The sequence below is a fragment of the Haemaphysalis longicornis genome, unplaced genomic scaffold (genome assembly GCF_048455015.1).
Source record: "Haemaphysalis longicornis isolate Haplotype H1 unplaced genomic scaffold, Haemaphysalis longicornis Haplotype H1 scaffold_1, whole genome shotgun sequence".
NCBI classification, from domain to species: Eukaryota; Metazoa; Arthropoda; class Arachnida; order Ixodida; family Ixodidae; genus Haemaphysalis; species Haemaphysalis longicornis.
The window spans coordinates 443529284-443556358 of NW_027526203.1; the positions used below are offsets into that span (position 1 = coordinate 443529284).

At 42.8% G+C, this 27075-nt stretch overlaps 1 protein-coding gene across 4 annotated transcripts in view; it reads left to right on the forward strand.

Annotated features, from left to right (window-relative positions):
- Positions 1-27075, forward strand: part of LOC144155872 (uncharacterized) — a 62606-nt gene that overhangs the window by 20511 nt on the left and 15020 nt on the right. For 3 of the 4 annotated variants that reach the window (XM_077687564.1, XM_077687565.1, XM_077687563.1), the window contains 7 exons: positions 1002-1256; positions 3659-3787; positions 6126-6257; positions 18265-18335; positions 18575-18692; positions 21434-21664; positions 23606-23763. In XM_077687564.1, the coding sequence (XP_077543690.1) occupies positions 1002-1256; positions 3659-3787; positions 6126-6257; positions 18265-18335; positions 18575-18692; positions 21434-21664; positions 23606-23763 (1094 nt within the window). The remainder of the gene's footprint in view (positions 1-1001; positions 1257-3658; positions 3788-6125; positions 6258-18264; positions 18336-18574; positions 18693-21433; positions 21665-23605; positions 23764-27075) is intronic. The other variant, XM_077687566.1, reaches the window with a different exon arrangement.

Here is a 27075-nt window from a genome sequence, read left to right on the forward strand (position 1 = left end):
GGCATTCCGCTGTCCACCTAAAGGTGGACACTGGAATGCCTGTGGGTGGTCTTGCCTTTCCATTTTGAATTCATTCATTCTTATCGAGACCCAGTGATTGGGGCTTAGTTCATGAGCACAGAGAAGCGAAATCCTGATTGACCTCTTAAAGCGGCCATGAAAAGAAAATACAAGTTTAAAGACTGCTTTGTCCCAGTAACAATGAAGTTTACGATAAAATTCGAGTCAAACAAAATCGAGATATCAAACAAAACATATGGCGACTCCCCAGCCACTTTCTGATGGTTTTTCTATGACGTCACAGAATCTTGTTTGTGCAATTGGTGACTGCCGACCCCAGCCACCTCCAAGAAACGTGAATTGGTGATTATAGTGGGGCCTCTGATATCTCTAAGGCTAACATGCGTTAACACACTGTCATCAGTGCTGTCCCATATTAAGTCACTCCGGCCCATATTGCGTCGCTGTGGAATGAGATTCCAGCATTTTTTTGGTTAAAAAGACACTCTTCATGGCTGGAATGGACCTGAGTGAGTTACCAAAGTTCTTTCAAATTGAATAAAGTTGTATTCTGGGACGCGGGTTCGATTCCCGGCCGTGGCTGCTGCTTTTCTGATGGAGGCAAAAAGCATAAACGCCTGTGTGTAAAAGAATTCGGCTCAAGTTAAAGATCCCCAGGTGGTCAAAATTAATCCGGAGCCCTCCACTATGGCACGCCTCATCGGCTGCGTTGCGTCGGCGCATTAAACCCTACAATCAAGGCTGTATTTTGTCTTCATGGCACCCTTAGTAAAGGTGGACTAGGGATAGAATTATTTACGGCTTGGCCAGGAAGTAGGATGACCTGTGGTGTAAGCTTAGCATTGCTGTTAAAATGTCTTGGGTGTGTGCAAGTTTGGAGGGAGAGAAATCGCTCCTTCCTAGCGTATGCGCCACTGTTAGAGGAGAGGAAATAAGTTCCAAACCATTTTAAGTGTTGTAATTCATCTCTTTGAGACCAGGAGGAGTCCGATGGCGACACAGATGGTGAAGATGAGGAGCAAAAGGTCGACGATGAAGCAGAAGGGCGAATCGTGGACTGTTGCTATGAGGGTTGCACGGGTTATTCCTACGTGAAGAAGACAGCCACTATGGCTCAATGCGAGAAGTGCAACCACTGGACTTGCATCGCGTGCAAGGCCTCGCATGAGTCGCAGTCGTGCGCTGTGTACAAAGGCATCGAGGAGCCACCAGAAGATGAGCACCAGGAATGGCAGGTCTGAGCTTAATGCCAACTGTTGTACTCTCTTGGAAAATAATGTTTGTGGGCCTGGAAAGTGGCATTATACATAGCCGCTGAACATTTAAGAGATGGCTGCATTTACAAAATGACCACTCAATGGGTCCTGGACGGAACTCGGTCCACAAAGAAATGCATTATGCTTTAGACGTCACGTTGCCACTTGCATAATCCTGCTTTATTCAACATGGGTAAAACGTGGTTTATGAACACGTTGAAAAATTCAAATATTAATTGTGGAGAATTATGTTGCACAAGGCTCAATGGGGCAACTAATACCTGCCACGATCGACTAAGAGCACAGCTGTCGTAGTAAATGTGTAATCTCTACTGGGCGCAGATGCAGTTAATCCATGCAATTTCTAAATTTCGTGAATCTCATCTCATTTTCTTCCACACAAGTATTAACTTTGTTAAGTTTGCGTGCTGCACATCTAGAATTCAGCCTGCAATTTCACAATGTAAAAAAAGCCAGACATTGTGAAATTACAGGCTGAATTCTAGAAAAAAAAAAGCCAGACGCTGAGCACGAGGTCGCGGGTTCAATTCCCGGCCGCGGCGGCCGCTTTTCTGATGGAAACAAAAAGCAAAAACGCCCGTGTGTACGAGATTTCGGCGCACGTTAAAGAACCCCAGGTGGTCAAAATTAATCCGGAGCCCTCCACTACGGTGCGCCTCATCGCCTGCGTTGCGTCGGCGCGTTAAACCCTACAATCAAATAAAAAAAAAAAAGCCAGACAGGGGTTTGAATGAGTCCAGAATGTACACATGTCATATAACTTGTACACTCTCTGAAATCGTCACTTTATTTCTTGTTCACCAATAAGGTGCTGTGGAATGCATGGGCAGTACTTGGGCTTCGAGTCTTTGCTTTTGTTAATTCTTAATGTAAAAAATACTGCAGGTAGCATATGGCTGCTGAAACAGGACAGGGTTACGAAAGGAAAATTGTTAAAGCACTATCAAAAGCACCAACACTTCTACATTCAGTAATCATGGTGGCAAAATAATTCCACTACTCAGTGCTGATAGGAAATGTTCAAACTTAGCAGTGTTCTTGGCATGAAATGGATTCCTAACTACAGTATTCATGCATCCACAGGACAAATCGAGGTGCGATAAGCATACAATTTAATGTTGGCAGGAGATGCTTTTGGTTTTCGTTTCAGGTATTTTTATTCTCTTTGCCATACAACTGAAACGTCCCAGTTTGAAGGAAAAAAAGGCAAAAATTAATGGCTGCACAATTTGCATTGTTTTCTCCGACAAACTAATTCCCCATAAATCGACTTTTCCACAATGTTCTAGGGTGGCCAATCGGTTTAATAAAGTGTGCAAATTAGGCCAATGACAGTATGCCAAGCATATCTGATTCGAATTGAAAATGAGTTCTGTGTCGGGACATATATGTGCCTGACGTTTTGCATTGCCCTACACCCCTGTGCATGTGAGGACTTATTTTTCACTCAAATCTTACGTTGGCCATGGTCATCAGCCGAATTTGCACCCTTTATTGCATTGATTGGTTGCTCTAGAGCATTGTGGCAAAGCCAGCCTATGAGGTCTCGTAAGAGTGGAGTTCTGGAACTGTTTTATCGATTGAGAAAGCATTACATTGCATCTTGTGGAATGAGTCGAATAAATACATGTATAGGAGGGGTCATGAGATAAAGAATTTCTAAAACTTTTTGTGGGTGCCCGTGCCGGTTTGTGAAATTTCTGCTTTACTTTACTTTAGAATGCACAATTCAGGACTACTTCTAAAGGGAGTTTGGTATATGACATAATTTCATGCATTCAAGTTTGCTGTATTGCACTTTGAATGCATGTTGTTGTTTCTTGCATGCTTGCAGAAAACGTGCCTTAGTCAGAATAATATCACATGATAAAAAAAAATGCTGCCTTTTGGTGTTGGAAAAGCATGCTATAACTAAGCCGCCAAGCAATTCTTTTACCCCGTCAAGTCTTTTACATGCAGTGTGTCCCAGGAGAAAATATGACTGGTCCCAGCTACCATTTTCTCTTGGGTTGTTGCCCTACTTGTGGAAAGTTCTTGAAAAGGTTGCTGACAAAGGAAAGAAACAAAGTATATAGGGTGGCAGTGCATATGAAACAATTAAGCCTTTTCGTGATCTTGCAGGTATGAATGCCAGGTATACGTACTTGGGCGTATACATATATACGTATAAATTCTCCTTCAGCTCCTCAGATGAAAGGACAGTGCACTTAAGCACGTGCATGGGTGATGTCTTTCTCTCTTGCAGAGCACCAAAAAAAAAAATGATGCAGCAACTAGGTCCATGCCATATAGATTATGTTGGAGCCAAAAAAAAATTGACTGCAAAATTGTGAAATTTCTTTGTGCATTTTTTTTTAAAGACCGTAAGCAGGCGCCGAACGGGAGCTCGTCCTAAGGAGCGGAAAGATGGACGAAACGGTGCTCACAGCAGCAAAAACAACAGTGGCTTTATGTCCAAGATTGCTGGCGCAGTGGGCAATTTATTGGGGGTGAGTACGTTTTCTCCTCCAAGCTGTGAACAAACTGGGAAATTTTTGCTCAAGGCATGAGTCTTGGGTTGCTTTGTGTGCCGTTGTGTTGCAATTTTTGTTCTGTTGTTGAGCTGTCAAATTTGGTACTGTTTTTCAGACTCGCTTACGCCATGGTTATATATACATTAGGGGTCCACAAATAAACATGCAAAAACAGTCAGCTTTGCCCTAAGCCAAACCCTAGTCAGGACAAAATTTAATGGGATGTGCAATTTTATTTACTCCCACTCATTCATCAAGCATTTGGAATGCACTTAAAGGGGACATTAAAGATGAGATGCACTTTTAAGGAAATTAGCCCGGTTTCGCAAGCAGCCCAAAAAGAACATTGCATGGTAAAAACTGCGTTCCACATACTTTTGTCCCTAATAGTGCATCTTTCTGACTTTTAAGCACACATTGCATTACAAAGTTGGTGCTTGCACATGGCACTGTGAAGCAAAGCAGGTGAAGCAAAAGCATGCATGCCATCATAAAGTTCCAGTGGGAATGCACGAGCTTAATTGTGCCGCAAAGCTTGTTCACGTTCTGCTTATTATCATCACCATGCTGAAACACTGGTGATGATTGGCATTCAAAAATTTCTTGGTGATCAACTATGCCAAATATAAACCACTTAAAGATATGTCCTGTTCGTACCACAGGCTTATTAGTAAACCTCCATGTCTTTGTAGTTTGTCTCGGTATTCAAGGGTGTTTTTTTGGTGTTTATTTTTCTGTGTAATTCTAGTTCCGACAACTAAATGAAGTGACTGTGTTTATATAATTAATCATATTGATCGTAGGAAATGTAAAATTACTGCCATTAGGACGAAAAAAGTGCACTAATTTGTTAAAAATAAGTGACATCACTGTTATTCTACATGCTTAAATGAATACTTGAACTTGTTGAGCGATTTATATGCCAGAAGAGAATGCCCCTAGTGGCTGATGAAACACTGGCCTTATTATATATGTTCGTGCTTGGCAGTGGGTGGCTGGAAAATCAAGATGTGTATTTGACAACACTGCAATTTTTTTGCGTGGGCCTCCCGAAAGCTTCCAAGGCACACTTTAGCCCAAATGTCTTTCATTATCAATACCCACAAGTTTCATCCCTCGCGGTGGCTCAGTGGCTGAGGCGTTGTACCGCTGATCCTGTGGATGTGGTTCGGTCCCAGCCAAGGTGGCCGCTTTTCTGATGGAGGCAAAAAATGAAAACACTGAAATTTCAACATTTTGGTGCCCATTAAGTTTCTCCTAATGGTCCAAATAAATCCGTAGCCCTCGACTAAGACAGGCCTCGTAGCCCAGGTGTAGCTTGGGCTTTAGGATTTAGTGTTGCGTACAACTTCAGATTTTTTTTTAACAGCAGAGCTGTTGGTCCTGGCTGCAAGTTTGCCGTTGGGGGAAAAAAATGCGAGAAAAATGCCTCGTGCCCATGAGCGTGTGCCTCGCGGCAACGGCCGAGCATCCTTGGCACGCGCAGTGGCTTTTGCAAAAAAAAAAAATCTCTAGTGCTGTCTTCAAACGCTGCCGCGCATGTAAAAAAAAAGAAACCCTCCAGCCCTAATGCTAAAGATGAAAAGACACCCTGCTTGGGAGAGGTCACCACAGCAGCCACATTCCCTAGAAGCCATTAGGGATAATTGGAGACACAGCTACAAGTCTCCTTCCTGAGACGACTTGCAGATCCTGCCTCTGCTGCTTCAAGTCAATGACAAAGAGCTGGTGGAAGTCCACAATGCTGAGGATGACTTTGCATTCGCCACTTTCTACGAAAAACACCACCTCTTCGACGCATATGACGACGATTACTAGCACCGCAACTATGCAAATAAACGATGATACTGAAACTTAACTACGTGTCCAGCAGTGCTCACCTACAACAGCTTCGCCATTCAAGTCTTGCGCATGAGTGCAAGCTTCCCTGAATTTTTTTACTCTACAAGTTCCCCTCCCAAGCACTGGAGCTGTGCAGAGAGCATGGCTGGCAAAGAATTTATTAAAACAATATAAAGAAAGTACTTAGTGGAAAGGCACATTTTAAATCTGGGATTACTTTTCAATTCAAGGACTTGTCCAATTTTGGGTTCTTTTGAGGGATTACTGGATTGCTTTTCAGTGTTTATAAGTGGTTCAATAAGGGTATACTTACTAGTACTGAAAACTTGTACAGACAGACCCTTTATGGTCTTTATAGTTGAGAAATGCTGTGCATGTTTTCAGTCTCGGTGGCAGCCAAACAACCGCTGAAGTGAAGGAGTTTGTTCATAATTCAGCAAGATGTTATGTTTTCTTTGTTTTTGTTTTCCAGAAAACTTCTACTGAAGAGGGGGAGGTTGCAGAGGACATGCGAGTGCAGAACTACCATGGGGCTAATGGGTTTGGACCAAGGGCAGGAGGATATGGTGGATATCGAGACCCGTATGACTACAAAAAGGTTCCGGTGAGTGTATTATTTCTTCACCCAGTCACACCTGTGTACAAGAGTGCAGAAATGTAGCTTGAGAAATGAAACCCCGCCAGAAAGAAAAAAAACATTGGAAGTGCAATTTGACCCGCTGTAAACACCTTTGAACCAATTGAAACCAATTGGAAATGCAATTGGTTCCAATATGTCCAAGGGTGTTTTTGGCAGGTCCAATTGGTTCTTCCAATGATTTTTTTTCGTCTGGGAAGTGCACAATTGTTAGCCATTGCCGTGCGTCCTGTCTTTATGCACAGATTTCGTTTAATAACTAGCCTGTGCTTCAAAACTTGTATAAGCCAAGCAACTCTTTTCATTGATGTTTCACAAGGGGAAAAAAATCAATCAGTGGACCACTGACGCATACAGTGGCATAAGCCAATGGGAGGCTTCTCACAAGCCTCTGCATGTATGTAGATTTTGGCACAAGAAAAGGTTTACCCCTCATTCGCCCCTCTCCCTTGAAACCTCTGAGGGCCCAACCTGAAAATAAATCCCGGCTACACCATTCATCACTCATTTGTAGCTTAAGATTGTACCTGTCAAAAAGTGTCCCCGCAAGAAATGCTGAACAACTTGGGAGCACGTGTGCAATCAGGACAACGCAGTCAAGCCTGCATGTCTGTAGCCAATGCCACCTGTCAACCTTGCAATAGGAGCAGTAGGGACTCGTATAACTCACCTGCTCATTCACGCGTGCTCTGGCAGGTGTCCCGCATTATGTCGCTGTGTGATAAATCTATATAAGCATCACTTGCATTGCTAAGGCTAACAAAACACCTGCTGCTTTTGGGTTCCGGCATTGCCCGCCTGTTCATCATGGGACCAGCCTGAGGGGACCACATGGAAAGGCAGATGAGCCGGAAGGTCAGGAGAGGCTAACAGGAAAATCGCTATAGTTATTTTTGACCAATGCAGCAAGAAATGCTACACAGCTAAGTGGCGCTATAGCAGACCTAAGGGCATGAGACATGGGAGAATGAGAGGAGAAAGGGAGCAATGTGGAGAGCCATTGGAGCTACACAGTCCTGCACACGTGTCTACAAACCCAGTTGTACTTGCTGCTATACGGTAAAAGGAATTGTCAGGCATCAAAACACCAAGCTGTGTACGCAACTTGGAAATGATCACTGGTCGCATAACAAGTTGCACTGCTTACAACGCACTTTGAAGGTATGCTTGAAGTCACTGTAAGACAATAGCATCACCCGAACTGTTCACAAGCTACATGTATCCACAGCCCATCATGCATTTGATTTATCGTCGTACTCGCTATCGAAAAATATTGCTATTATTCTTCCCGTTTCTGGTCTTGTTTTGTTGAAAGCGGCAAGTGATGTGTACTTCCTTTCCTCACATATTACCATCCTTGCGTGTTATCCTCCTTGCTTTTTGGCTCCTGATTGTTCTATGTGTATTAAAAGCTATGCTTTATTATGGCGCAGTTACAACATGTAATATTTCCCTAATAGTGCACGTATAAAACCCAAATGTTTAGATCAATTACAGCTGATATTGAACAGTCCTCTTGCTGTTCCCTCAAAAATAATTTTGGACACTGTGCATTCCAAATATCGAAAAATCGATCATAGCATTGAGCTATTTTCTGGTACCCTTTCAGTTTGATATATCCGGGTTTGACTGCAGTATGTCTTTGGTCTGTCGCATGTCAAAATTGATAGATTCCAAACTCTGTACACTATACTAGTGAATGGCAATATGCTGCTACTAGTTGCCATGTCAGTTGCCATTTTTGTCTTGCCTGCTTGGCTTTTAAATTTTATGAATGTCACATAGCTTAAATATACACAGTGTAACAGTACACTAAAAAAGCAGTGCTTTGCAATGCCTACTCTCCGTTAGTTTTTGTTGCAGTTTAGGAAGCAAAAGGGCAGTCTAAATGATGTAAATTCCATGATTCCATGGTGTACCCCTCGTGTTTGCAGGTTGAGGTATTCCCTGATGACTGACAAGCCAACCGGGCACGCCAACTGGACATGGAATTTGCATTATTTGGAATAGTATACTTCATTTACGCCCTGTGGCAAAATAAACTTTTAAAAACAAAAACCTCGACTTCGTATTTTTTCCCCAATATTTCTCGACTTGCATGCTAATTCTCCACGCTTGCCTGTTTTACGCGTAAAGTCAGTGAAAGGAAAGTTTAGATTTGATGATTGATTGATGAATTCTTTTATTTGGAAGAGGAGCACCGGAGGTCACTGGTGTGGGAAAGGGGGGATAGGGAATGAGGTTATACAGGCACCCACTAAATCGCTTGAGGCGAAAAGTGCGATAACGACTGTGTGGAGATTTCGGTGCACGTTAGAGATTCCCAGGTGGTCAAAATTAATCCGGAGCCCCCCACTACGGTGCGGCTCATCGCCTGTGTAGCGTCGGTGCCTTAAAAACTTCGCAATCAATCAAATAAACCCACTAAATCACGCGCACCAAGCTGCTAGCAACAAGCACTGATTTCAAATAAATGCAGCACTATATCCGGCCGCCTGGCACCTGGTGTTTCCTTCTGAGCAATTCTTTAAAGAGTGAGATGTCAACAAAATAGATGCCGGCAGGCCAGATAATGGGCTAAACAAATTGCCATTGTTGAATCCTGTCTTTTTTTTCCTTTCCTCCCGGCTCTTCATATACCTCCCAGATCCCTGTGTATGGGCATGAAAATTAAGCAAAAAAGGAGGTGGGGATCAATGAAAACATTTTTGTCATGTCCATTAGCTACTTACATGTTGCAGTGATTATTTAGTCCTCAAAGAAAGCAGCTTGGAATCCCAATTAGACAGCATGTTTTCACAAACGTGGGTATTTTCGGTTTTTACAAACAGAGCATGGTGATCACCATGCTCTGTTAGTTTGTCTGTACATTTAAAGCCACTGCTAGATTTAGCCTGCACAAAAGTTGGTAGTTGAAACTCTTCCATCGAAAGCCTCCTTGCCGTAGTGAGTATCAGAAAAGTGATAGCGATAGAAGGAAAGAGGTTTCAAGGAGTTGAGGGTTAGGTGTAATCCACATTCCTCAAATGAAGTGGTCAAGTGAATACTGAATACAAAACCTTCTTAGTTCCGACCCTTGATGATTCCCCTTCTTTAGCACCTGGAATCAGACTAGTGATAACTGCCATTGTATTTAAGCATCTGGGCTCTGCACTTTTGAAAGCTATGTGTACAGGTATGTCAAATACAAAGTGTTTCAAAAAATGGCATATTTAAACTTTTTTCAACCATAATTATTTTGTTTTCAATAATTATATGCTAACAAGCATGACGAGAAAGTGGATGAGAAAAAATGGTGATTGACATTAGGGCCGTGTGAATACCGTGAATACTGTTTCTGTTTTGAAGCAAAAACAAAGTGAATGATTTTGTTTGAGTAGTTTCGAGTAGAATCGAAGCGAATATTTTCGAATAAAAGTAAATATTTTAAAAATTTGTAATAAAACTGAAATTTGCAATTTCTCAAGCATACTTTAGTAACTATCTTGTAGAAAAATGACTCCTTTTAAACTGTCTGCAAAATATTTCTATGCATAAAATAGGCACAGATATTCTGCTGCCTTTAGCTTTATTTATAATTTTAAAGGGGAAATTGTCATCTCGTGTGGTGACCTCAATCATAAGTGCTTCAGTGTTAGTGTAATGAGGGTACAACTACGTCATGAAAGGAAACAATGCGAGCTATGAAAAATTCGTCTGGTATGCCCTAGGTATGCCCTTATGACGTCGTGGTATCTAGAGCCATTATATAAGCCAAGAGTTAAAAAGCTTATGATAGTGGCTTGTCTAACCTCCTGCCCAATTCCTTTCCTGGTACTAACAATGCATATTAATTTTGTTTTCAAAAACATATGTGCCACGAATGTCCTTACACAGGGTTCGTACAGGCTTCGAAAGCAAAAATTCAAGGGTCTTCAAGGGCTTATAAGGACCAGAAAACACATTTTCAAGGTCCCCATCTAACGTTTTATCTGGGATTATTTATTACTTCTCAAACACAATGCAAAAGTTTTTTATTGCACAATGCCTAAGCACATAAAGTGCACATTTAGATAGGTGTAACGAGTTCGTAAATGCTCCCCCAACTTTTTTTTTACTTTATGGCTGGTATTTAGAGGTTTGTCTTTTTCCTTTGTGTTTGCTGAGGCTGTTTGATTTCAAAAAGTTAGTTAATGTTGCCTGCATCTCCTGCTTTGTCAGCAAGAGTATCAGCTGAAATTAAATCAGCAAGCGTCGCTGCAAGGCAGGACGAACTATGCAGCACAATTTGCACATAAAAGCAGACGCAGATGGAGTGTATGAGGCACAGCAAACATGCAATGAGCGAGATTCCACAGACTATATGGAAAATGCAAGATAGAGAACAGAAGCTGGCTTTCGCTGGATTGTATCGTGACATGGATTGGATTGACAAGTGCCTGCTCCCAAATGTTGCCTTGTAATAATGAAAATCCACCAAACTTGTAATTTCACGCAATACACTGAAACTTGATTGTTACAATGTTTCTTTACATTTATTAACACCTAGAATCCATGACAAACACTTTAAATTCTTGTGAAAAGACAGGGCCATTGATTCTCTCCAGAAAAATCAAGGGTTTTCAAGGACCATTTAAAAATTCCAGGACTTTCCAGGCCTTGAAATTGACACTTCTAAATTAAAGGGTTTTCAAGGTTTTCAAGGACCTGTGTGAACGCTGTTACATATGCATTCTGCGAAGTGCGTTTCATGTTCTTTAAGCAGGTAAAAAGAGTTTAGACAAAATTGGTGCAAGTTTGTTAAACATGCACACTTGGCTGTTTGTTTCAACGCAGTGTCTAGAGTTACGTCCGACGGAACCCAAAATCGAAAACTAGAGTTACGTCCGACGGAACTTTAAGCCAGTTTCTAAAGTTACGTCTGACGGAACTCAGAATTGAAAACTAGGGTTACATCCAACGTAACTTTAAGCCAGTTTCTAGAGTTACGTCTGACGTAACCCAAAATTGAAAACTAGGGTTACGTCCAACGGAACTTTAAGCCCGTTTCTAGAGTTACGTCCGACGGAACGCAAAATTTAAAACTAGAGTTACGTCCGACGGAACTTTAAGCTGGTTTCTAGAGTTACGTCTGACGGAACCCCAAATTGAAAACTAAAGTTACGTCCGACGGAACTTTAGGCCAATGTTTTGATTTACGTCCGGCATAACGTAAAGCACAAAAAATTTACAGCTCTTGAAGACTCTTGAACCAATTTACATGGTTCAAGAGTAATTAATAGGGTTGGGTGTCAGTTAATATTTCAACCCGATTAATAGTCGATTAATTCGATTATGCATGGATTATTCTGTTGTGTGGTTTTTTTAGAAAAAAAATGACCAAAAATAATTATGCAGTAGTACATATCAGATCAATATATGCTCATACACTTGTTCAGACACATTCCGGATGAGGTAAGTTTGTCATCATCACGGCGCATGATGCGGACGCGACGCTTATCAGCTCGTTCGTCACTCACATTTTTTCTCACGCCGCGCTTTGTCTTCGGCACGAACAGAGGCAAGGGGCATCTGAACAGGCGAAAAGCATCTAATAGCCAGATTTCCGGATTACAATGTTCTCAGTTTCTTTTACTTGTATTTCCTTATATATTATCTGCGGATGAATCGTGACCGCCGCACGCAAACAGCGGCAGTTCTCGGCCGCACTCGGCAATCATGATGCCAACTACCATTTGGGCGGGCGAGAAAGTTCAATGAAAACCATTCCCCTTGCCTCTGTTCGTGCCGAAGAAAAAGCGCGGCGTGCGCGTGACGTGTACAGCTCTGAGTGCCATGAGCGCGTGGGAGTGGCTTTGCGGCGCTCAGCTCCCGCATGGAGCCCGCTGTGCGCATCTGGAGAGTTGAGGTTCTGAGCGCTGTGGCTCTGCACGCAATTACAATTTCAAAAATCTAATTATCGATATCGGATGGACTCATGATCCTTTACAATTTCCCTATTACAACCAAGCACCTAACTAGAATAAATAGAAAGTTAATAACTTCTAGTTAAGCATGCCCCTAAATTGCACTTGAAACCGTTTTATAGCTCCCGCAACAGCTCCTGTTCACTTGGCGCAATTAAAACAATTTTAGCTCCGAAAGCCTATTTTTAAAAATTACTTCGTCTTCCCGGAAACACCCAGTATATATATCCGCCGCTGAAAATCGTTAGTCTCCGTCCACGGGGACGACCTGCTGTATCCTAGCGATATACAGTTTCGATGTAAAAAACAAACGCACGGGGAATAAGATGAATACTTTACGTGTTGAACCCTCGATTCGCTACAATAAAGGCAAGAAAAAAATGCTGGTCATACACGACATGTTAAAGCGAAGCTTTTTATGGACACGCGAAAGGAACATCCGGCGCTGCCGTGTACGCAGAAAACTCCGCCGGCGCAACCGCATGCCATACGCTAAAAAAGAAATACAGGCTGGAGAGGAGTTAGAAGTAAGGGGAGAAAGATTGGCTGAGTTTGTAGATGACGTAGCTATACTATCGCTTCTACCGACCCTAAGTGGGAACGGCGCATCGGACGGAGTGGAAACGAGTCTCTCTGGAAGCAGAGCGTGAGCGCAGCGCGCTATCTACGTGAAGCACAGCTCAAGCGACAACGGCGGGTAGGTTGTAATAAATAAAAAAAATTGAATTATTTAATTGAAAAATCCATCAACCCAGCTGGGAGTCGAACCCACAGCGCTGCATCGTACGTCGTACGTCGTGTATCGTACAAGTGACAGATTACACCTATGGAGCGTCATGGTAATTTTTTTAATGCTTTACATTCGCCGGACGTAACTCAAAACATTGTCCTAAAGTTCCGTCGGACGTAACTCTATAAACTGGCTTAAAGTTACGTCGGACGTAGCTCTAGTTTTCAATTTTGCGTTCCGTCGGACGTAACTCTAGAAACTGGCTTATAGTTCCATCGGACGTAACTTTAGTTCTCAATTTTGGGTTACGTCGGACGTAACTCTAGAAACTGGCTTAAAGTTACGTTGAACGTAACCCTAGTTTTCAATTCTGGGTTCCGTCGGACGTAACTCTAGAAACTGGCTTGAAGTTCCGTCAGACGTAACTCTAGTTTTCAATTTTGGGTTCCGTCGGACGTAACTCTAGACACTGCGTTGTTTCAAACCTTGCCAGTGCCACACGGTGTCAACGTCTTCTTGTCAAGAAAACATTGCGATCTAGGATTACATGATTACAAAGCTGGACAAGTTTGTTTTTCTTATGTCCTGTAGCTGCATACCATGTCGGTGCACTGCTTGCGTGGTAAAAAAAAAGCTGTGAACTTATCTGGGGCTCTTATCAAGAGTAGCATTGAGAAAGCTGAGAGCAGCATGCACTATGAATTGGGGTGGGGACGTCATAAGCCGTGCATAAAGGGTACATTACAGGATTAAAAAACACACTTAGCACATCATTTGATCAGAAAATGCAAGATGCTAGTAACCATACAGCTGGGCTTACTTATCTAGAGAGTGTTAACAGGAGCAGCTTGAGCGCTACTAGGTTATTGATACGTGAAAGAGCAGCGAGAGGGTGGAGCTGCCTCGATCTCAGGGAGATACTAATAGGTGCTCCACATTACGTCTTCCTCTTCCTCTTTACCCACACATCACCAATGCACTGCAGGAAAGCCTGTATTGCTAGCGGAGGAAGCCGTGGCATGTTTGCAGACGTTGATCGCAAGCACTCGAAGTGCAATATATTCGGCCCCCCAACTAGTTCTGACTCACTTCAAAGAATATATTTTGCATGTATTTTCAAGGAGGCATTTCCTGTTTTCAGCAAAGCATAATTTTATGCGTCTGAGTTCGTTCAAACAACCGCACTTGAAACTACAAAATACTTAGAAAATATTTGAAGTTTCCAAACGTTGCTATTAATTGATTCGAAGCCAAGTCAAATATTGTGTTATTTGTTTGAACATTCAATATTCAAGTGAATATTAAAAACAGCACTTGCAAACTTTCTCGTTGTTGATTCTTTTGCACAGTCTGCTCAGCTTGTTTGGGCTTGTTGAGCGCTGCTGTTGGGCACTGTCAATGCAATGAGGCAGTCTACGAAATTCCGCAGTAGTATAAAAAATCGTATATCGGCCAGACAGGACGATGCATTAACAACATGCCAACTCGCTAAAAACCAGAACCGGCAGCATGCTCGCTCAGCATCTGAGAAGTTGAAACTTGTGTAAGCCCCATTTTGAGGCGTGCCTCATCTTAAGAAGGTACAGAGGACAGCGCACATGTGAGATCTGCCAGGCATCTTCCATTCATAGAAGAGGATCGTCATGCATATATAAGCACACCATCCGTGGCCCTGCGGGATTAAGTAGGCTATTTGGTGAGGTAGGAACTAGAAGTTCACGTTTGACATGAAGACCGTGTCCGTGTTATATACACACTTTCAAAGTTTGTTTGATCTGTTTTCACACTTGCCGCAATGCACACACAGGTAACCTTGCTCATTTCGTTCCCCAATTTATAGTCCCTCTTTCCAAAAATAAACAGCTGTTATTCAGTGCCCGTGTTTGTTAATCTTAACTTTGTCCCATCTTAGCGCTGTTCAATTCATGCAATGAACAAACTAGCCCAGCTACAAACAATCCTGCAGTTCCCAGCAAAAATACATACTCCTATAGAATGGAGAGTTTAGTTAGGCTTAACTTTACGAATGAATTTTACCAAAATTTGAAAATGACTTTTTACTTTGATGTGAGAACTTAAATTGTCTGGATTTTTCTATACAGAGCAGTGGTGCACGACATGTTCATGGGAATGAACTACTAGTTATCATGGTATCATTTCTGCTCATGGGCCTAGCTAATTTTTCAGATTCAAAAACATTGAACTCCAACAAAAGTATATTTCCAAAACAAGTGCATGGTACCAGCCTGGCTGTTAAACACATAACACGAACTAAAACGTATGGTTATCCACAATCACACTGTGCATGACCATATCAATTTAAGGCCTAACTCACATAAGTGGCCATCAAGACGTGGAGCAGTTTGCATACCCCTTTTCGAGATCAGTATTCTGCAAAAACGAAAAGAAAAGAAAACTGGCTGTTGTAAGTATATAGTATGTTCAGCCAAAACCTCTTTACAGCAAAGCTACAGTATACCTCTACCCCCTAACAGTGTCATCGCCGTGGGCAAAAATGATCTCCGTGAGCAAAAACACCAAGGCCTGAGACACTGAGCGCATGCGTCAGGTTCAGGTGTAGAGCATAGGGCTCAGAATTCGTTTAAGGAAACCACAAAACAACCATCGAAACTGGATGATAAGGCGCCTGTGAACTATGGGAACCCCTGCCATGTGTTCCTGGTAAAGATTATGTTTGCAGATTATCTTTGAAGGCTATGCTGTACTAGTGTCACTAATTAAATAGAGCAGTTCTTGCCCAAGACACTGAGCGCATGCGTCAGGCTAGGCAGGACGCAGCATTTTCTGCCAGAAAGGCAGAGCGTAGTGTCAGTAGATAAGTTATTAGATTACCGCCACTGAGGCCATGGAGGAAGAAGCCACAGCAACCATTTTGGCATTTATCAGTGTTGCAAGATTACCGAATCTACGGCCTCGTTGTTAAATTCGACCGGGTCGTTTGTTAACAATGCTACCGAAAATGCAGCAAAATGGCATCTTTGGACACACTTCTGCTGCCGAAATGGTGTTACACGCATTAACTTTGATTCGCATTTGGAACATCAGATGCACACAGCCGCAGAGCAGGGAGGACAAGCTAAGTCTACCAGAGTTGACCGACTAAAACGCATAAACAACAAAATGGCGGCGCCCATGAACCGTCACATGTAGCAGTGTAAACAAGTCACATAATGGGAACTGACCAATGATCATGGCGGCGGCATAGAACAATAGGAGAAAAAAGTGCTGATACATCTAGTGACACTAGCCAAATGCAACCAACAGGCCCGCCGAGATGACAAGAAACATTTCATACCCTCCTCCATCACCATTTGTAGTGGTTTACAACAGCTTTACTGGACATCCACTCTTGCAGGGCGAGCTGGCGACCAATTTTTTTGTATGCATCTGGAAGAAAATGTACGTTTCTAGTCAGGTCACACATCTACTCTCAATAGGCTTAAGTGAGTGGGCCCAAGTGACATATACCGTATTTACTCGCATAATCCTCGCACTTTTTTTTCGGAAAAGGAAAAAAATGTGGTGCACAGTGTTGCCAATCTGCCTCCTGCCAATCCTGCTAAATGTAGCAGTCGTTTTTTGTACATGTAAGCTCAGTGTTGCCAACAGCAGCTATTTCTTTTTATTTTATTATTTGCATCGTAAACAGTCTCCCGTCGACCAGCGACCATGAAATTGCCGCCTTTGCTTTATCTCGTCGTCGTCACGTGCGTGCCCTACCCCAGTAACGCACGTTGAAATCGGTGACGCCGAAGTGCCTGCCTGCGGCGCGGTTGCCGTGTTCGATCGCGTACTCTATCGCTTTCAATTTGAAAGCGGCACCAAACACAAAACAAAAAGATCAAAAAGTTCTCAAAATGGCAGCGAGCTATCCACCGTTGACGCGAGTGACTCACTGACTGCTGCTGCTCAACGACGGGACCACGACGACGACACGACAGCGGGCTGTGCGAACGCCGTCTAGTTGCGCGCACGCAAAACCGGCTCAAGAACAGTGTGAGCAGCGTGTTAGGGCGCCTGTTAGGGAGTAGCCATGCAGGTTATTAGGGCGCCTGGATGGCCTTGAATACACAGCGCTCTCCGCCGAACAGAGAGGCGGCGGGAGAGGGCGCGCGTTGGAGAGCGCGTGCACCATGCGGGTTTCGCGAGCAGGCAACTTTCGCCGCTGCAAAGTTGGGGGTGCGAGGATTATGCGAGGAACTAAAAAATCCAAGTTTTGGTGGCTCAGATTAGGGGTGCGAGGATTACGTGAGTGCGAGGATTACGCGAGTAAATACGGTAGTTCTTAGAGTTGGCAGTTTTGCCCAGTTTGGGTATGGGCGTGGTCACCGAATGTTCCGTCTGCAGTACAAAGACACGTGCTCTGTACACGGCTGCATTCACTTTACAGAGAAACTGCTTCTTACCCCTTTCAGTTGCACATAATTTTCCCTGTGATGTTGTTTTTCCGAGGTGCACTGTCACTGCATGTCAGGGCAGCCCTTGCAGCATTTTGCCCATCTCATATTATGTTGTCCTGAGTCCATATTCAGCTGTAATGTGGTCGTGCATCCTAGCTGCTTCCTCGTGACTTAATCCGCTGATGCGGCGGCATTCAGAAAAAAAAAATATGCAACAGCTTCAAGCAGAAATGCATAAGAGCACCCCATTTACTACACATAACTCTTGTGTTCAATTAATTTTGTACCTCCGTCCATGGTTCTTATTTATTTCTTTTCTGTTGCATACATGCCTGTAAATTGAGGCAGGTTCTGGGCTACGACACTTGAAAAGAAAATTATATCAAAAATTCAGGATGGAGACGAGTAAGCACTGACAACCACCCAGCTATGCTTCCAATAATAAAAAAAGTTTGTGAAAAAAAAGTGCAAAATACTGGGAAACCTCATTTCGCAGGAAGAACTGTCCCTGCGGATGTCTATGCAATACTGCAAGGCCTCTGGGGAGTTCTTTGCACTTAAATGAAGACAAATTTTAGGGAAGCCAATCTCCGTCGTTTACCACGCCTTCAACCGGGCCAGCCCCTTGTACATGTAGTGCCAGGAGCAGGCAGTCTTCATTTCCTAATTTTTGAATTTTTCAATTATATTCTGTGTAGAAACAACTAACTTGCCAGCCGAAAGAAACTAGAACGGTTACAGTAAGCATGTTGCGGGGTGGACAAAGCACCATCCTGAATTGACAATCCCATCACTGCTAAAATTTTCATAGCCATTCCACAGCCAACTAAGAGTGACGAGATATAGTAACAGCATTTCAAAACTTCTTTTCTTTTCAGGAAAAGTGCGAAGCGTGTACCAAACACGAACCCCGCCATGTTGCAGAATCATGTGAGCACGCTCTGTGCCAGTAAGTACTTTTTGAAAAAGGCGCATGAACAAGTTGTGCTCCTGTACTCTGTTGCATTTTACGCAACCATTGGGAAAGAGCTTAGTTGTATAATTTGTGAGTGTTGTATTCGACCTTTCGGCCCATAAACAAGCTTCCTGAATTGTACGTACGTGTTGTCTACACAGCAGCAGCAACTATAGTACTAGTTACTTCCTAAATGCTGTTTTTTTTTTTGTTTCTTGCATTTGTTTTCGAAGGCATTGCATCCTGAACGCTTTGAAAAAGAGCACGACACGTTACGTGGTGAGATGCCCAGTGAAGATGACATATGTCGAACAGTGCTCTGGGCTTATGCACATAAGCGAGGTTAAACAGGTAAGTGCCCAGGCATCTGACCATTTCATAGATCTCTTTTATGATGGCCTAAACTTGTGCCAGTGCTTGTATACCAACACATCTCACAGGACTGCCCTCATATTCAGGAGGCCCTCTAAGACACTTGCCAAAGCACACCTAAACATACAGAGGGAATGCACCGCTTGTTGCGATTCAGCTACATGTTTATAGTTGTGATTCATCACTAACCCAGCTTGGACATTGTGCGGCTATGGTGTGGTCCTTCACTTTCATGATAGTGCGTTGCTTACATTTTTTTAATTATCCTTAAATCATGGTCAGAAGATCCCTACCTTCGCTACGCAACAAATTTTTACCAAACATTTGTCTCTGAACATAAAATTTAACTCCAAATTGCACGATAATATAGAAAACATTGCACAGTATACTACAAACATAAAACAAATGGCCGTGCAATATTTTGAATTTTGTTTTGTCAGAACGCCGTACTTGTCACTTTTCATCATTCATTTTATAGTCTCCGATAATTTTTTACGACTGGCAAATTTCCTACAATTTTCCGGAGTGTTCACAGGAGCAAAAAATTTAAACAGCGAAAAAAAATGTCTACAGTTGCGTGCATCGTTGCATGTGCAGCAAGAGCCGTAGTCATTTTATATAATATACGGAGCGGGCCGATTTTTTGTACCTGGAGGGGAACGAAAAATAGCCCGAATAAAAGAGCAGTCCGAAAAAGTCATTACTCCTATGGGACAACTGGCGGTTCCTCGGGAAAGTCCGAAATATTCAGCAAGTCTGAATTTTTAAGTCCGAAAAAATAGTTGGCTGCTGTACATCTGAAGAGCGGGAAGAGAAATGTCAAAGGAACTATAGTGAACCAAAAGCAGGTGGGGCAAACAGGTCATGGACTACATCAAGATCACATCATGTGCTCTCTTGCTAAAAACTTAATGTCAATGCTTTAGCAAGTTAAATCAAGACTCAATATCAACGAGGCGTCAAATAAAATCGGGACACACCAGTTATATGCTGTTAGTGTCTCTTTTGCTGAGAGGGATCTTTCGTGACCCCAGTGTTCTGTGCCCCCCTCTGTAAAGCACATGTACCCACTCTACCCACTCAGGTAAAGTGGCCATTGATGAAACTTCCTTCAGAAGCTAAAGAAGTTAATAATAGGTCAGAAGCAGTTCATTAGTTCACAAGCAGGTAAGATTCCTGTGCATTGATTTTATAATGAGACGTACCTTATGCAGAGGCAGAATAAATTAACTTGCTTGCCAACCCCGATGAAGGTCAAAAGAGACTTTGGCTTTAGGAGAGAGAGAACTGATTTACAAACACCTCATTCATTAACTTGAGGTACTCCAATCATTTGATGGCCAATCTGCTCTTACACACTCAGAGTCTGCTAATGACAATTAACAGCTGACCATGAGATGGTGGTCAACCTCGCTTGGCTATTACCTCATCAGTGATCAAGATGCACCTTTTTTTTGTATACTGCATCTATCAGAAATGCAGCCTTCATTACATTGACTTTGTGGGACAGCTTTGCCGCATTACGTCCGAGTGAACGGTGAAGCATGGTTGGGGCTTTTGGCCACATCGACATGAAATCATCCTGTTTGCGAGCTGTATGTGTACACATCTTAGCCCGGACATCAGACAGCAGTGTGGGTTTCCACTTGTTTAGCTGTGGACTAGATGTTGTCGGTGCACTTAATAATCTGCAGCTCCAGCACACGAAAAAAGAACACTCACAAAGAAGACGAGGACAAGCACTACAAGGATAGCACTATAAATGTCTTCGCCTTCTTTGTCTGTGTTTGTTTTTCGTGCACTGAAGCTGCAGATTATGAAATGCCAACTAGCCCGAACCCAAGCCCTTAAGTAGTATATGTGTGCAGATTATGCAGCAATGCTAGCAGTACTCTTCCTGTAGCTTTGTTTGCTGCAACACCATTTTGCTCTTTGTCTCCATGTGCATTAATTTTTCTTTGGCTCCCAACCACTTGTTAAAGGTGACCTTGTGCAAGGAAGCATGCTACCCGGACATGTTCACAAGGATTGTGGGTTAAAGGGGGTTTGCTATGCCCGGGCTGGCCACAATACGGACTTCCGAGGTTGTAGCTACGATGCTGAAACCCCGGCTAGCTAGCTACGGTAGGCATCGGCATCCCCAAAAATCCCCCGAGAGTTTGCGGCATCCCAAAAAGACGCCACGATGGGTTCGACTCACCGAAAAAGCGACAACAGGTTCCAAAGGGCCGGCACGAACCAGGAGATTTATTGGCTAAGTGGTACAGTGCATATTGATTGCCTCCTTATGCCTCCTTATTCTTATGCCTCCTTGACATACAGAGGTAAAGGAGTGCTTAATTTTGGCTGTCTGGTTTTGTTCCATGGCCAAAAAATAAATAAAAAATTCCTTCTTTGTGCATGTAACTGTTCCAGTTGTCTGGTTGAATCATATTATTTCAACATTCTTTTGCCAACTACCCCAGCATTTAGAAAACATAGCAAAATTTCCCCAAAATTATTTTTATTTTTCTGTTAGTTTTTTTTTGTGAAGATCGTTTGGATACCATATGGCACGTTTGTCTATATGAACTGTCCAAAGAGAGCATTTTTATTTTGATGGTGTACGTTTTAGCAATTTTGCTTTTCTATTATTTTTAAATAAGTTCAGTTAGAGGTAAAAGTTCAAAAATAAGCATTTTTCAACGAATTCGTCATCTCTTCTGCCATCCTTCCTCCAGTTTGTTCCAGCGGCAGATCTGAAGATTATCGAAAAGAAAAGCAACTGGGAGCGTGCAACATGTTTGAACAAAGAGTGCCACAGAGATTGCGAAATTAAAAAGAACATGAAGAAATTCCTTTGTCTGAGATGCTTCATGTTGAATTGTTTAGACTGCCAAGTAATTCACGAAGGTACCTGCGAGCAGTACATCCGAAAGTTTGTGGCCGACTTGGATTCTGGGCGACTTGAAGTAAGTGTAAAACAATTAACTCTGCTCAAGTTTGGTTTTTTTATCACTTAATATGTATTTACACGATTACTTAGGCTGCACCTTAAAAAATTAAGCTAAAACAGCCTGGCTGTTTTAGCATGGCACTTTCTACACTGGAGACTTGGGCTGAAAGCTGTGTGTGACCATTTTTTTTATATTTCTCTGTGCTTGCAGGCTTAACATATTTGCGATTAATTTATTTCAGGGCAAATACATGCTTTAGGATTATTACTTAAAACAAGGAATGGCCATTTTAGGCAGAGGGCAAGGTCAATCACTGCATTTCATTCCTCCTTACCATTGCCATGCATTGTAATTTATGCATTCTAAAATTATTCTGCATAAAGCGACAGGATGCACATATGCAAACACCTCTTTTTTGTCTCTATGGGTGAAAAATAAATTAAAAATGAGCATCGAGTTGAGCAAAGAAGCATGAATTGTTTCCCGCTAATTTAGACTATTTATCTTTGCCAGCCCATCGTTCATGCGTAAAGATAGTTGCAGCCCACACTCAAGTTTCTGTATCCCCCCCCCACAAAAAAGAAAATTTGGCCACCTTCGCAATTGAGATGCGAAGACTGAGGAAACAGCTAAGCTAGTGGTCTTCACTAGCTTTAACTTGGCTTTTTCTATAGTCTTTACTTTGCATTTTTATAGCTTTAATTAAGTTGGCTTTTTTATGGCTTTAACTGAGTTTTTATATAGCTGTAACTCAGTAGATAGATCGGACACTGATGCCGCTGCGCGCACGCCGTCTCTGTCAACTACGAGAACATGTGCACATCAGTGCTGGTGTCATAATTGGGCGTAGCCAATCCCTGACGTGTGCTTCCCCATCAGAACATTTGTGTCATGATGTGCACTCACCCGCTCGCTCATCAGATGTGCTTGCCTCCTTGCCACTTCCCCTCACACTTCTTGACCCAGCATTAGCTTCCTTTCCACTTTACTACCCCAAGTTTTGAGCAATGCCTGGCATGGCTGGAACTTAAGCTTAAACAGCTCTGCTGTTATAAGTCCTGTCAAGATACTCAGCACTGTAACTGTTGGATTGCAGGCAGCCCACCAACCTTACCGTCTGCTTAGAAATCCGTTAACTTGGTGGGCCCGGTTAATTTTTTTTTTTCAATTTTAAGCACACCCAAGTATGCTCCTACGGTTTGGTCTCTACCATTTGTTTTATTTTATCACTCCTTGTTCTGAATTGGCATTGTGTTTGTGCTCTCATATTGTGCAGAAATGCCGCCTACATAGTTTTGCGTAGCATATATGTAAGCAGCACGGTACTCAATATAGCCATAGTCGGCCATTGTACAGGAGGAGCTTCTAATGTCGTTCCACAGCACATAAGCAGCAACGTTAAAGCAGAATTTTGCAGTTGCTGCTGCATTGTCGCCACAGCTCATCAGACCACCTTCTGCTGGCATGGTCTTGAGCCCACTGGCTACTGTGCGTGAACCTGTCGTTTGACCCTAAGCGGTTACACGCAGCGAGCAACCGTAGAGAAAATTGCTCTGGCTGAATGGTCATCACCACTAATGGCCGACACAGCTAGCCGCTCTTTGTTGCCATCAGGCGCCTGTGAAATAACTCAAGTCCAAGTGTGTCAGCTCATCTGAGTGAATGTCGGCATGTTTTTTAAGGCTACAGGTTGAACCTCAAGTTTGAGGTCTATTTGTTTCACTGGGGACTAGCCACGTGAAAATATCCTACTTCAGTGCGGGCTCACTTATATTATGCAAACATGCCCAAATCGCAATTAAAATGGTCTACACACTCCCGCATAGCTGCCAAGTGTATCAGTGGGTGGAAACACCAGTTGCATGCTCAAGGATGGCACTGCTTCAGAACGCAATGACTGTGTATCCGCTTGCAATGTCGCTCTTCTCATCCCATGCCATATGACCCGGTTGTTAGGATCCCAAAGAGAAACAGAGGCGATTTGAAGAGCAAATAAAGCTTTACGAACAAGATTGTGTATTAACGACCAAAGAATTCGAATGTCCCGTCTGCCTTGTGGAAGTGGAACCTGGCGAGGGCATTCGTCTAAGAAACTGCCACCATGAAATTTGCAAGTAAGTTTTCTTCTGATGTTCTGAGATAGATTAAAGCGACAGCAAACTTTTAAAGTAATTTTATTTTTTTAGAATATTAACCATGGTACCCTTTACTTTAGAGGGCCTTCTAAGTGCAGGAAGCATTGTCAGAACTTTTTTTTTGCTTTTGGAGTGGGGGTAATACTGGAGCTTATATTTGCTTTCAGGAAAGGGAGGGGGGTAATGAATGCTTATACATGCACTTAAACAGCAAACACAAGTGAGTGCACTTATTGCAAGGTCACCTCTTCACACGCATAACAGAGCTGTCCCTGATAAAAAAAAAGCTTGTTGTACTGACAAGCTCTGGACACAAAGGTTCAATATGTATTGTCAGTTACTTTACTTTTGCTAATTCAAAAATTTCTGCTTGTAAATAACCATTCTAGAGCAGCCACTTTTTCTGCTCAAAGTTGCTTTAAGCTTTTCATAATAGCCTAATTAAAAACGCAACTTCTCGTACAATTATGAGATGTCCAACCATTTCAGCAGTTGCCGCCTGAATAAGCTATGTTGGCGCCTCGCATTATTTCTCGCATTATTACACTTTATTATTTTTATAATTCTTGCTCGTGTCAAAAGCTGGTGTGCATTGTGTCTGGTTCTTTCACGCCACGGCTTTCAGATTACTGTGTGGGAAGCTTTCCTCCCCTGTTGAACTGTAGTTCACCATTAAAATAACGAGCATGGCCCCGCAGGCAGAGACGTGCATTACGAACTCAACTGGATGGGGTTCTTTCTGCAGTCACAGTTACATTCCCTGATGTGTTCTAGAGTCGCAACTAGTTTCACTGCACAAAATGGATCCATTTATGGATTCCCACTTCATTAAATGCCCATGCATGATGAAGCACGTGATAAGCACACATTGAAACTTTTTTACGGGACACATGCACTTGAGAATGGATATGTGCATATATAGATGACAGCAGGGCTGGCTGTTGCCGTGTTTCATTTTGTGTCTCAATGCTTGTGCTGTTTTTGATACCTGTTGAATTGCAGTGGCAGTTTTTTTTGTACTTTCAAAGCATTTGAATTGAGCCCGCTAAAAGTTTCATCATGCTGCCATTTTTGAGCTGTGACAACTCATTGGGGAGTGCTTGCGTCAATGCATGTATTCTCATGAAGCAAGCTATTTGAGCTGATAGTTCAATCAGTTGGTTAAAAAAAGAATGGCTGAGTGTTCCAATGTGTTTGTATTATTAAGAAAAAAATGAGTTCGATAGAGGCGAGAGGCTGCGGTCAAGAGGTCTGTGCTTCTACTCATCCCCTGTCTCATCTAATGATGTGAATAAAATACTGCAGTGCACATTACTGCTGAACAACATGCACTTTTAAATGCCACACATGGCTTATAATTAGTTCATATAAACAAAAATATTCGATGCCTGTGCATTTGAGCTGCCAGTGACCAGGGCCATATAGCCAGAAATTTTTTTCAGAGGGGGATGTGGGAAGGGAAGACTTTTGCCAAAAGGAACACTAAGTCTCGCTTAAGCGCTGGCTGGAAAAAATTTTGGGAGGGGTTCGAACTTCCAAACCCCCCCCCTCTGGCTATGTCCCTGCCAATGACATCTTTCTGGTGATAGTATATAAGGTGTCGAAGGATGGCAGTACCCAGCCCACATTATTTTTGCGTGGACATGCTTAGCACAAACTTGAAAAATAATACGCTTTTTGTCAGCTTGCAAGTTTTGCAGGATCGCAGTCATGCACTCAGAAGGCCTTTTGCAAGGGCGAAAGGCAGTCGTTATGGCTTGAAAATGTCAGCACAACTAGAAGCAGCAATGCCAAAAATACGTGCTGTTGCTGCTTCAGATAAGCTTTTTGTCAGCTTGCAAGTTTTGCAGGATCGCAGTCATGCACTCAGAAGGCCTTTTGCAAGGGCGAAAGGCAGTCGTTATGGCTTGAAAATGTCAGCACAACTAGAAGCAGCAATGCCAAAAATACGTGCTGTTGCTGCTTCAGATAAGCTTTTTGTCAGCTTGCAAGTTTTGCAGGATCGCAGTCATGCACTCAGAAGGCCTTTTGCAAGGGCGAAAGGCAGTCGTTATGGCTTGAAAATGTCAGCACAACTAGAAGCAGCAATGCCAAAAATACGTGCTGTTGCTGCTTCAGATAAGCTTTTTGTCAGCTTGCAAGTTTTGCAGGATCGCAGTCATGCACTCAGAAGGCCTTTTGCAAGGGCAAAAGGCAGTCGTATGGCTTGAAAATGTCAGCACAACTAGAAGCAGCAATGCCAAAAATACATGCTGTTGCTGCTTCAGATCCCTGCTTGATTTCTAATACCAGACACGCATCGTTGTGATGAATTGGAAAATCAAGGGAAAGAGGCCATTTCTATGTAGAGATGGAGGGTCGTCTTCCCAAGGTCCATACCCATCTTTGCACGCAAGTATATGTACAGTAGAGTTGTGACAAGGCCCACAGAATGTGACACATACGGCACACATTGAAGAATCGAGAAGGGTATCAGGTAAAGTTAACCTAGCTGTATTTTATTGCATTTACCCTGCAGCTTCTGATTCGACGTGCTAAACCAATTAAAAGTACCATCATGACTGAGTGCTCACGCACTAAACTCTACATGAATTGCTTAGGCAACAAAAGCATTTAATGAGACAAAATGTGCCAAGGTAGTGATATCTATCAACATAGAGGTTACGATGCACTTGCGCCTCGTACCTTTTCTGTGTACTGCAGCAGGCGGCAAGACATTAGGTCACGTGATTTGAATTCTACGCTGTGGAAGCTGTTATTTATGGTAAAGGAGCATCACATAACCACCGTGAGTAACACACACTGATTAAATCCTCTACACGTCCATTGTGGCACGTATCATAAACTAGTGGTAGCTTCAATGCATCAAGCCCCAAAATGAATGTACTTATAAGTTCGACATCTCTGTCTACCAACTTAATTAACAAGCAGATGCTACTTCAGCGCCTGAAGCATCGAATTTGACTGTTTTTACAACAAGTATGTGCTTCATCGTAAGATGTCTACAAAAGCTGTTGGCATGGAGCTTGCACGAGCTTGCGCTGGTCATTGTTGCATGATGCATGTGTGCCATGTACCTGGCAAAGCTGGGCAGCGCAAAGCTTGTGGCAATTGGGTATGGCGTCACCATGGGTTTCTGCCACAGGTGTTTGGAAATACGATGATTCCAGCCTGTTTTCCAGTACACTTGTGGTGCACATAAAGCCTGCAGGGTTACATTTCTATGATGTGTGTCCAATAATCACATTGTCTGCTTGGAATGGTTGAGAGAGAGAGAGAGAGAGAGAGAGA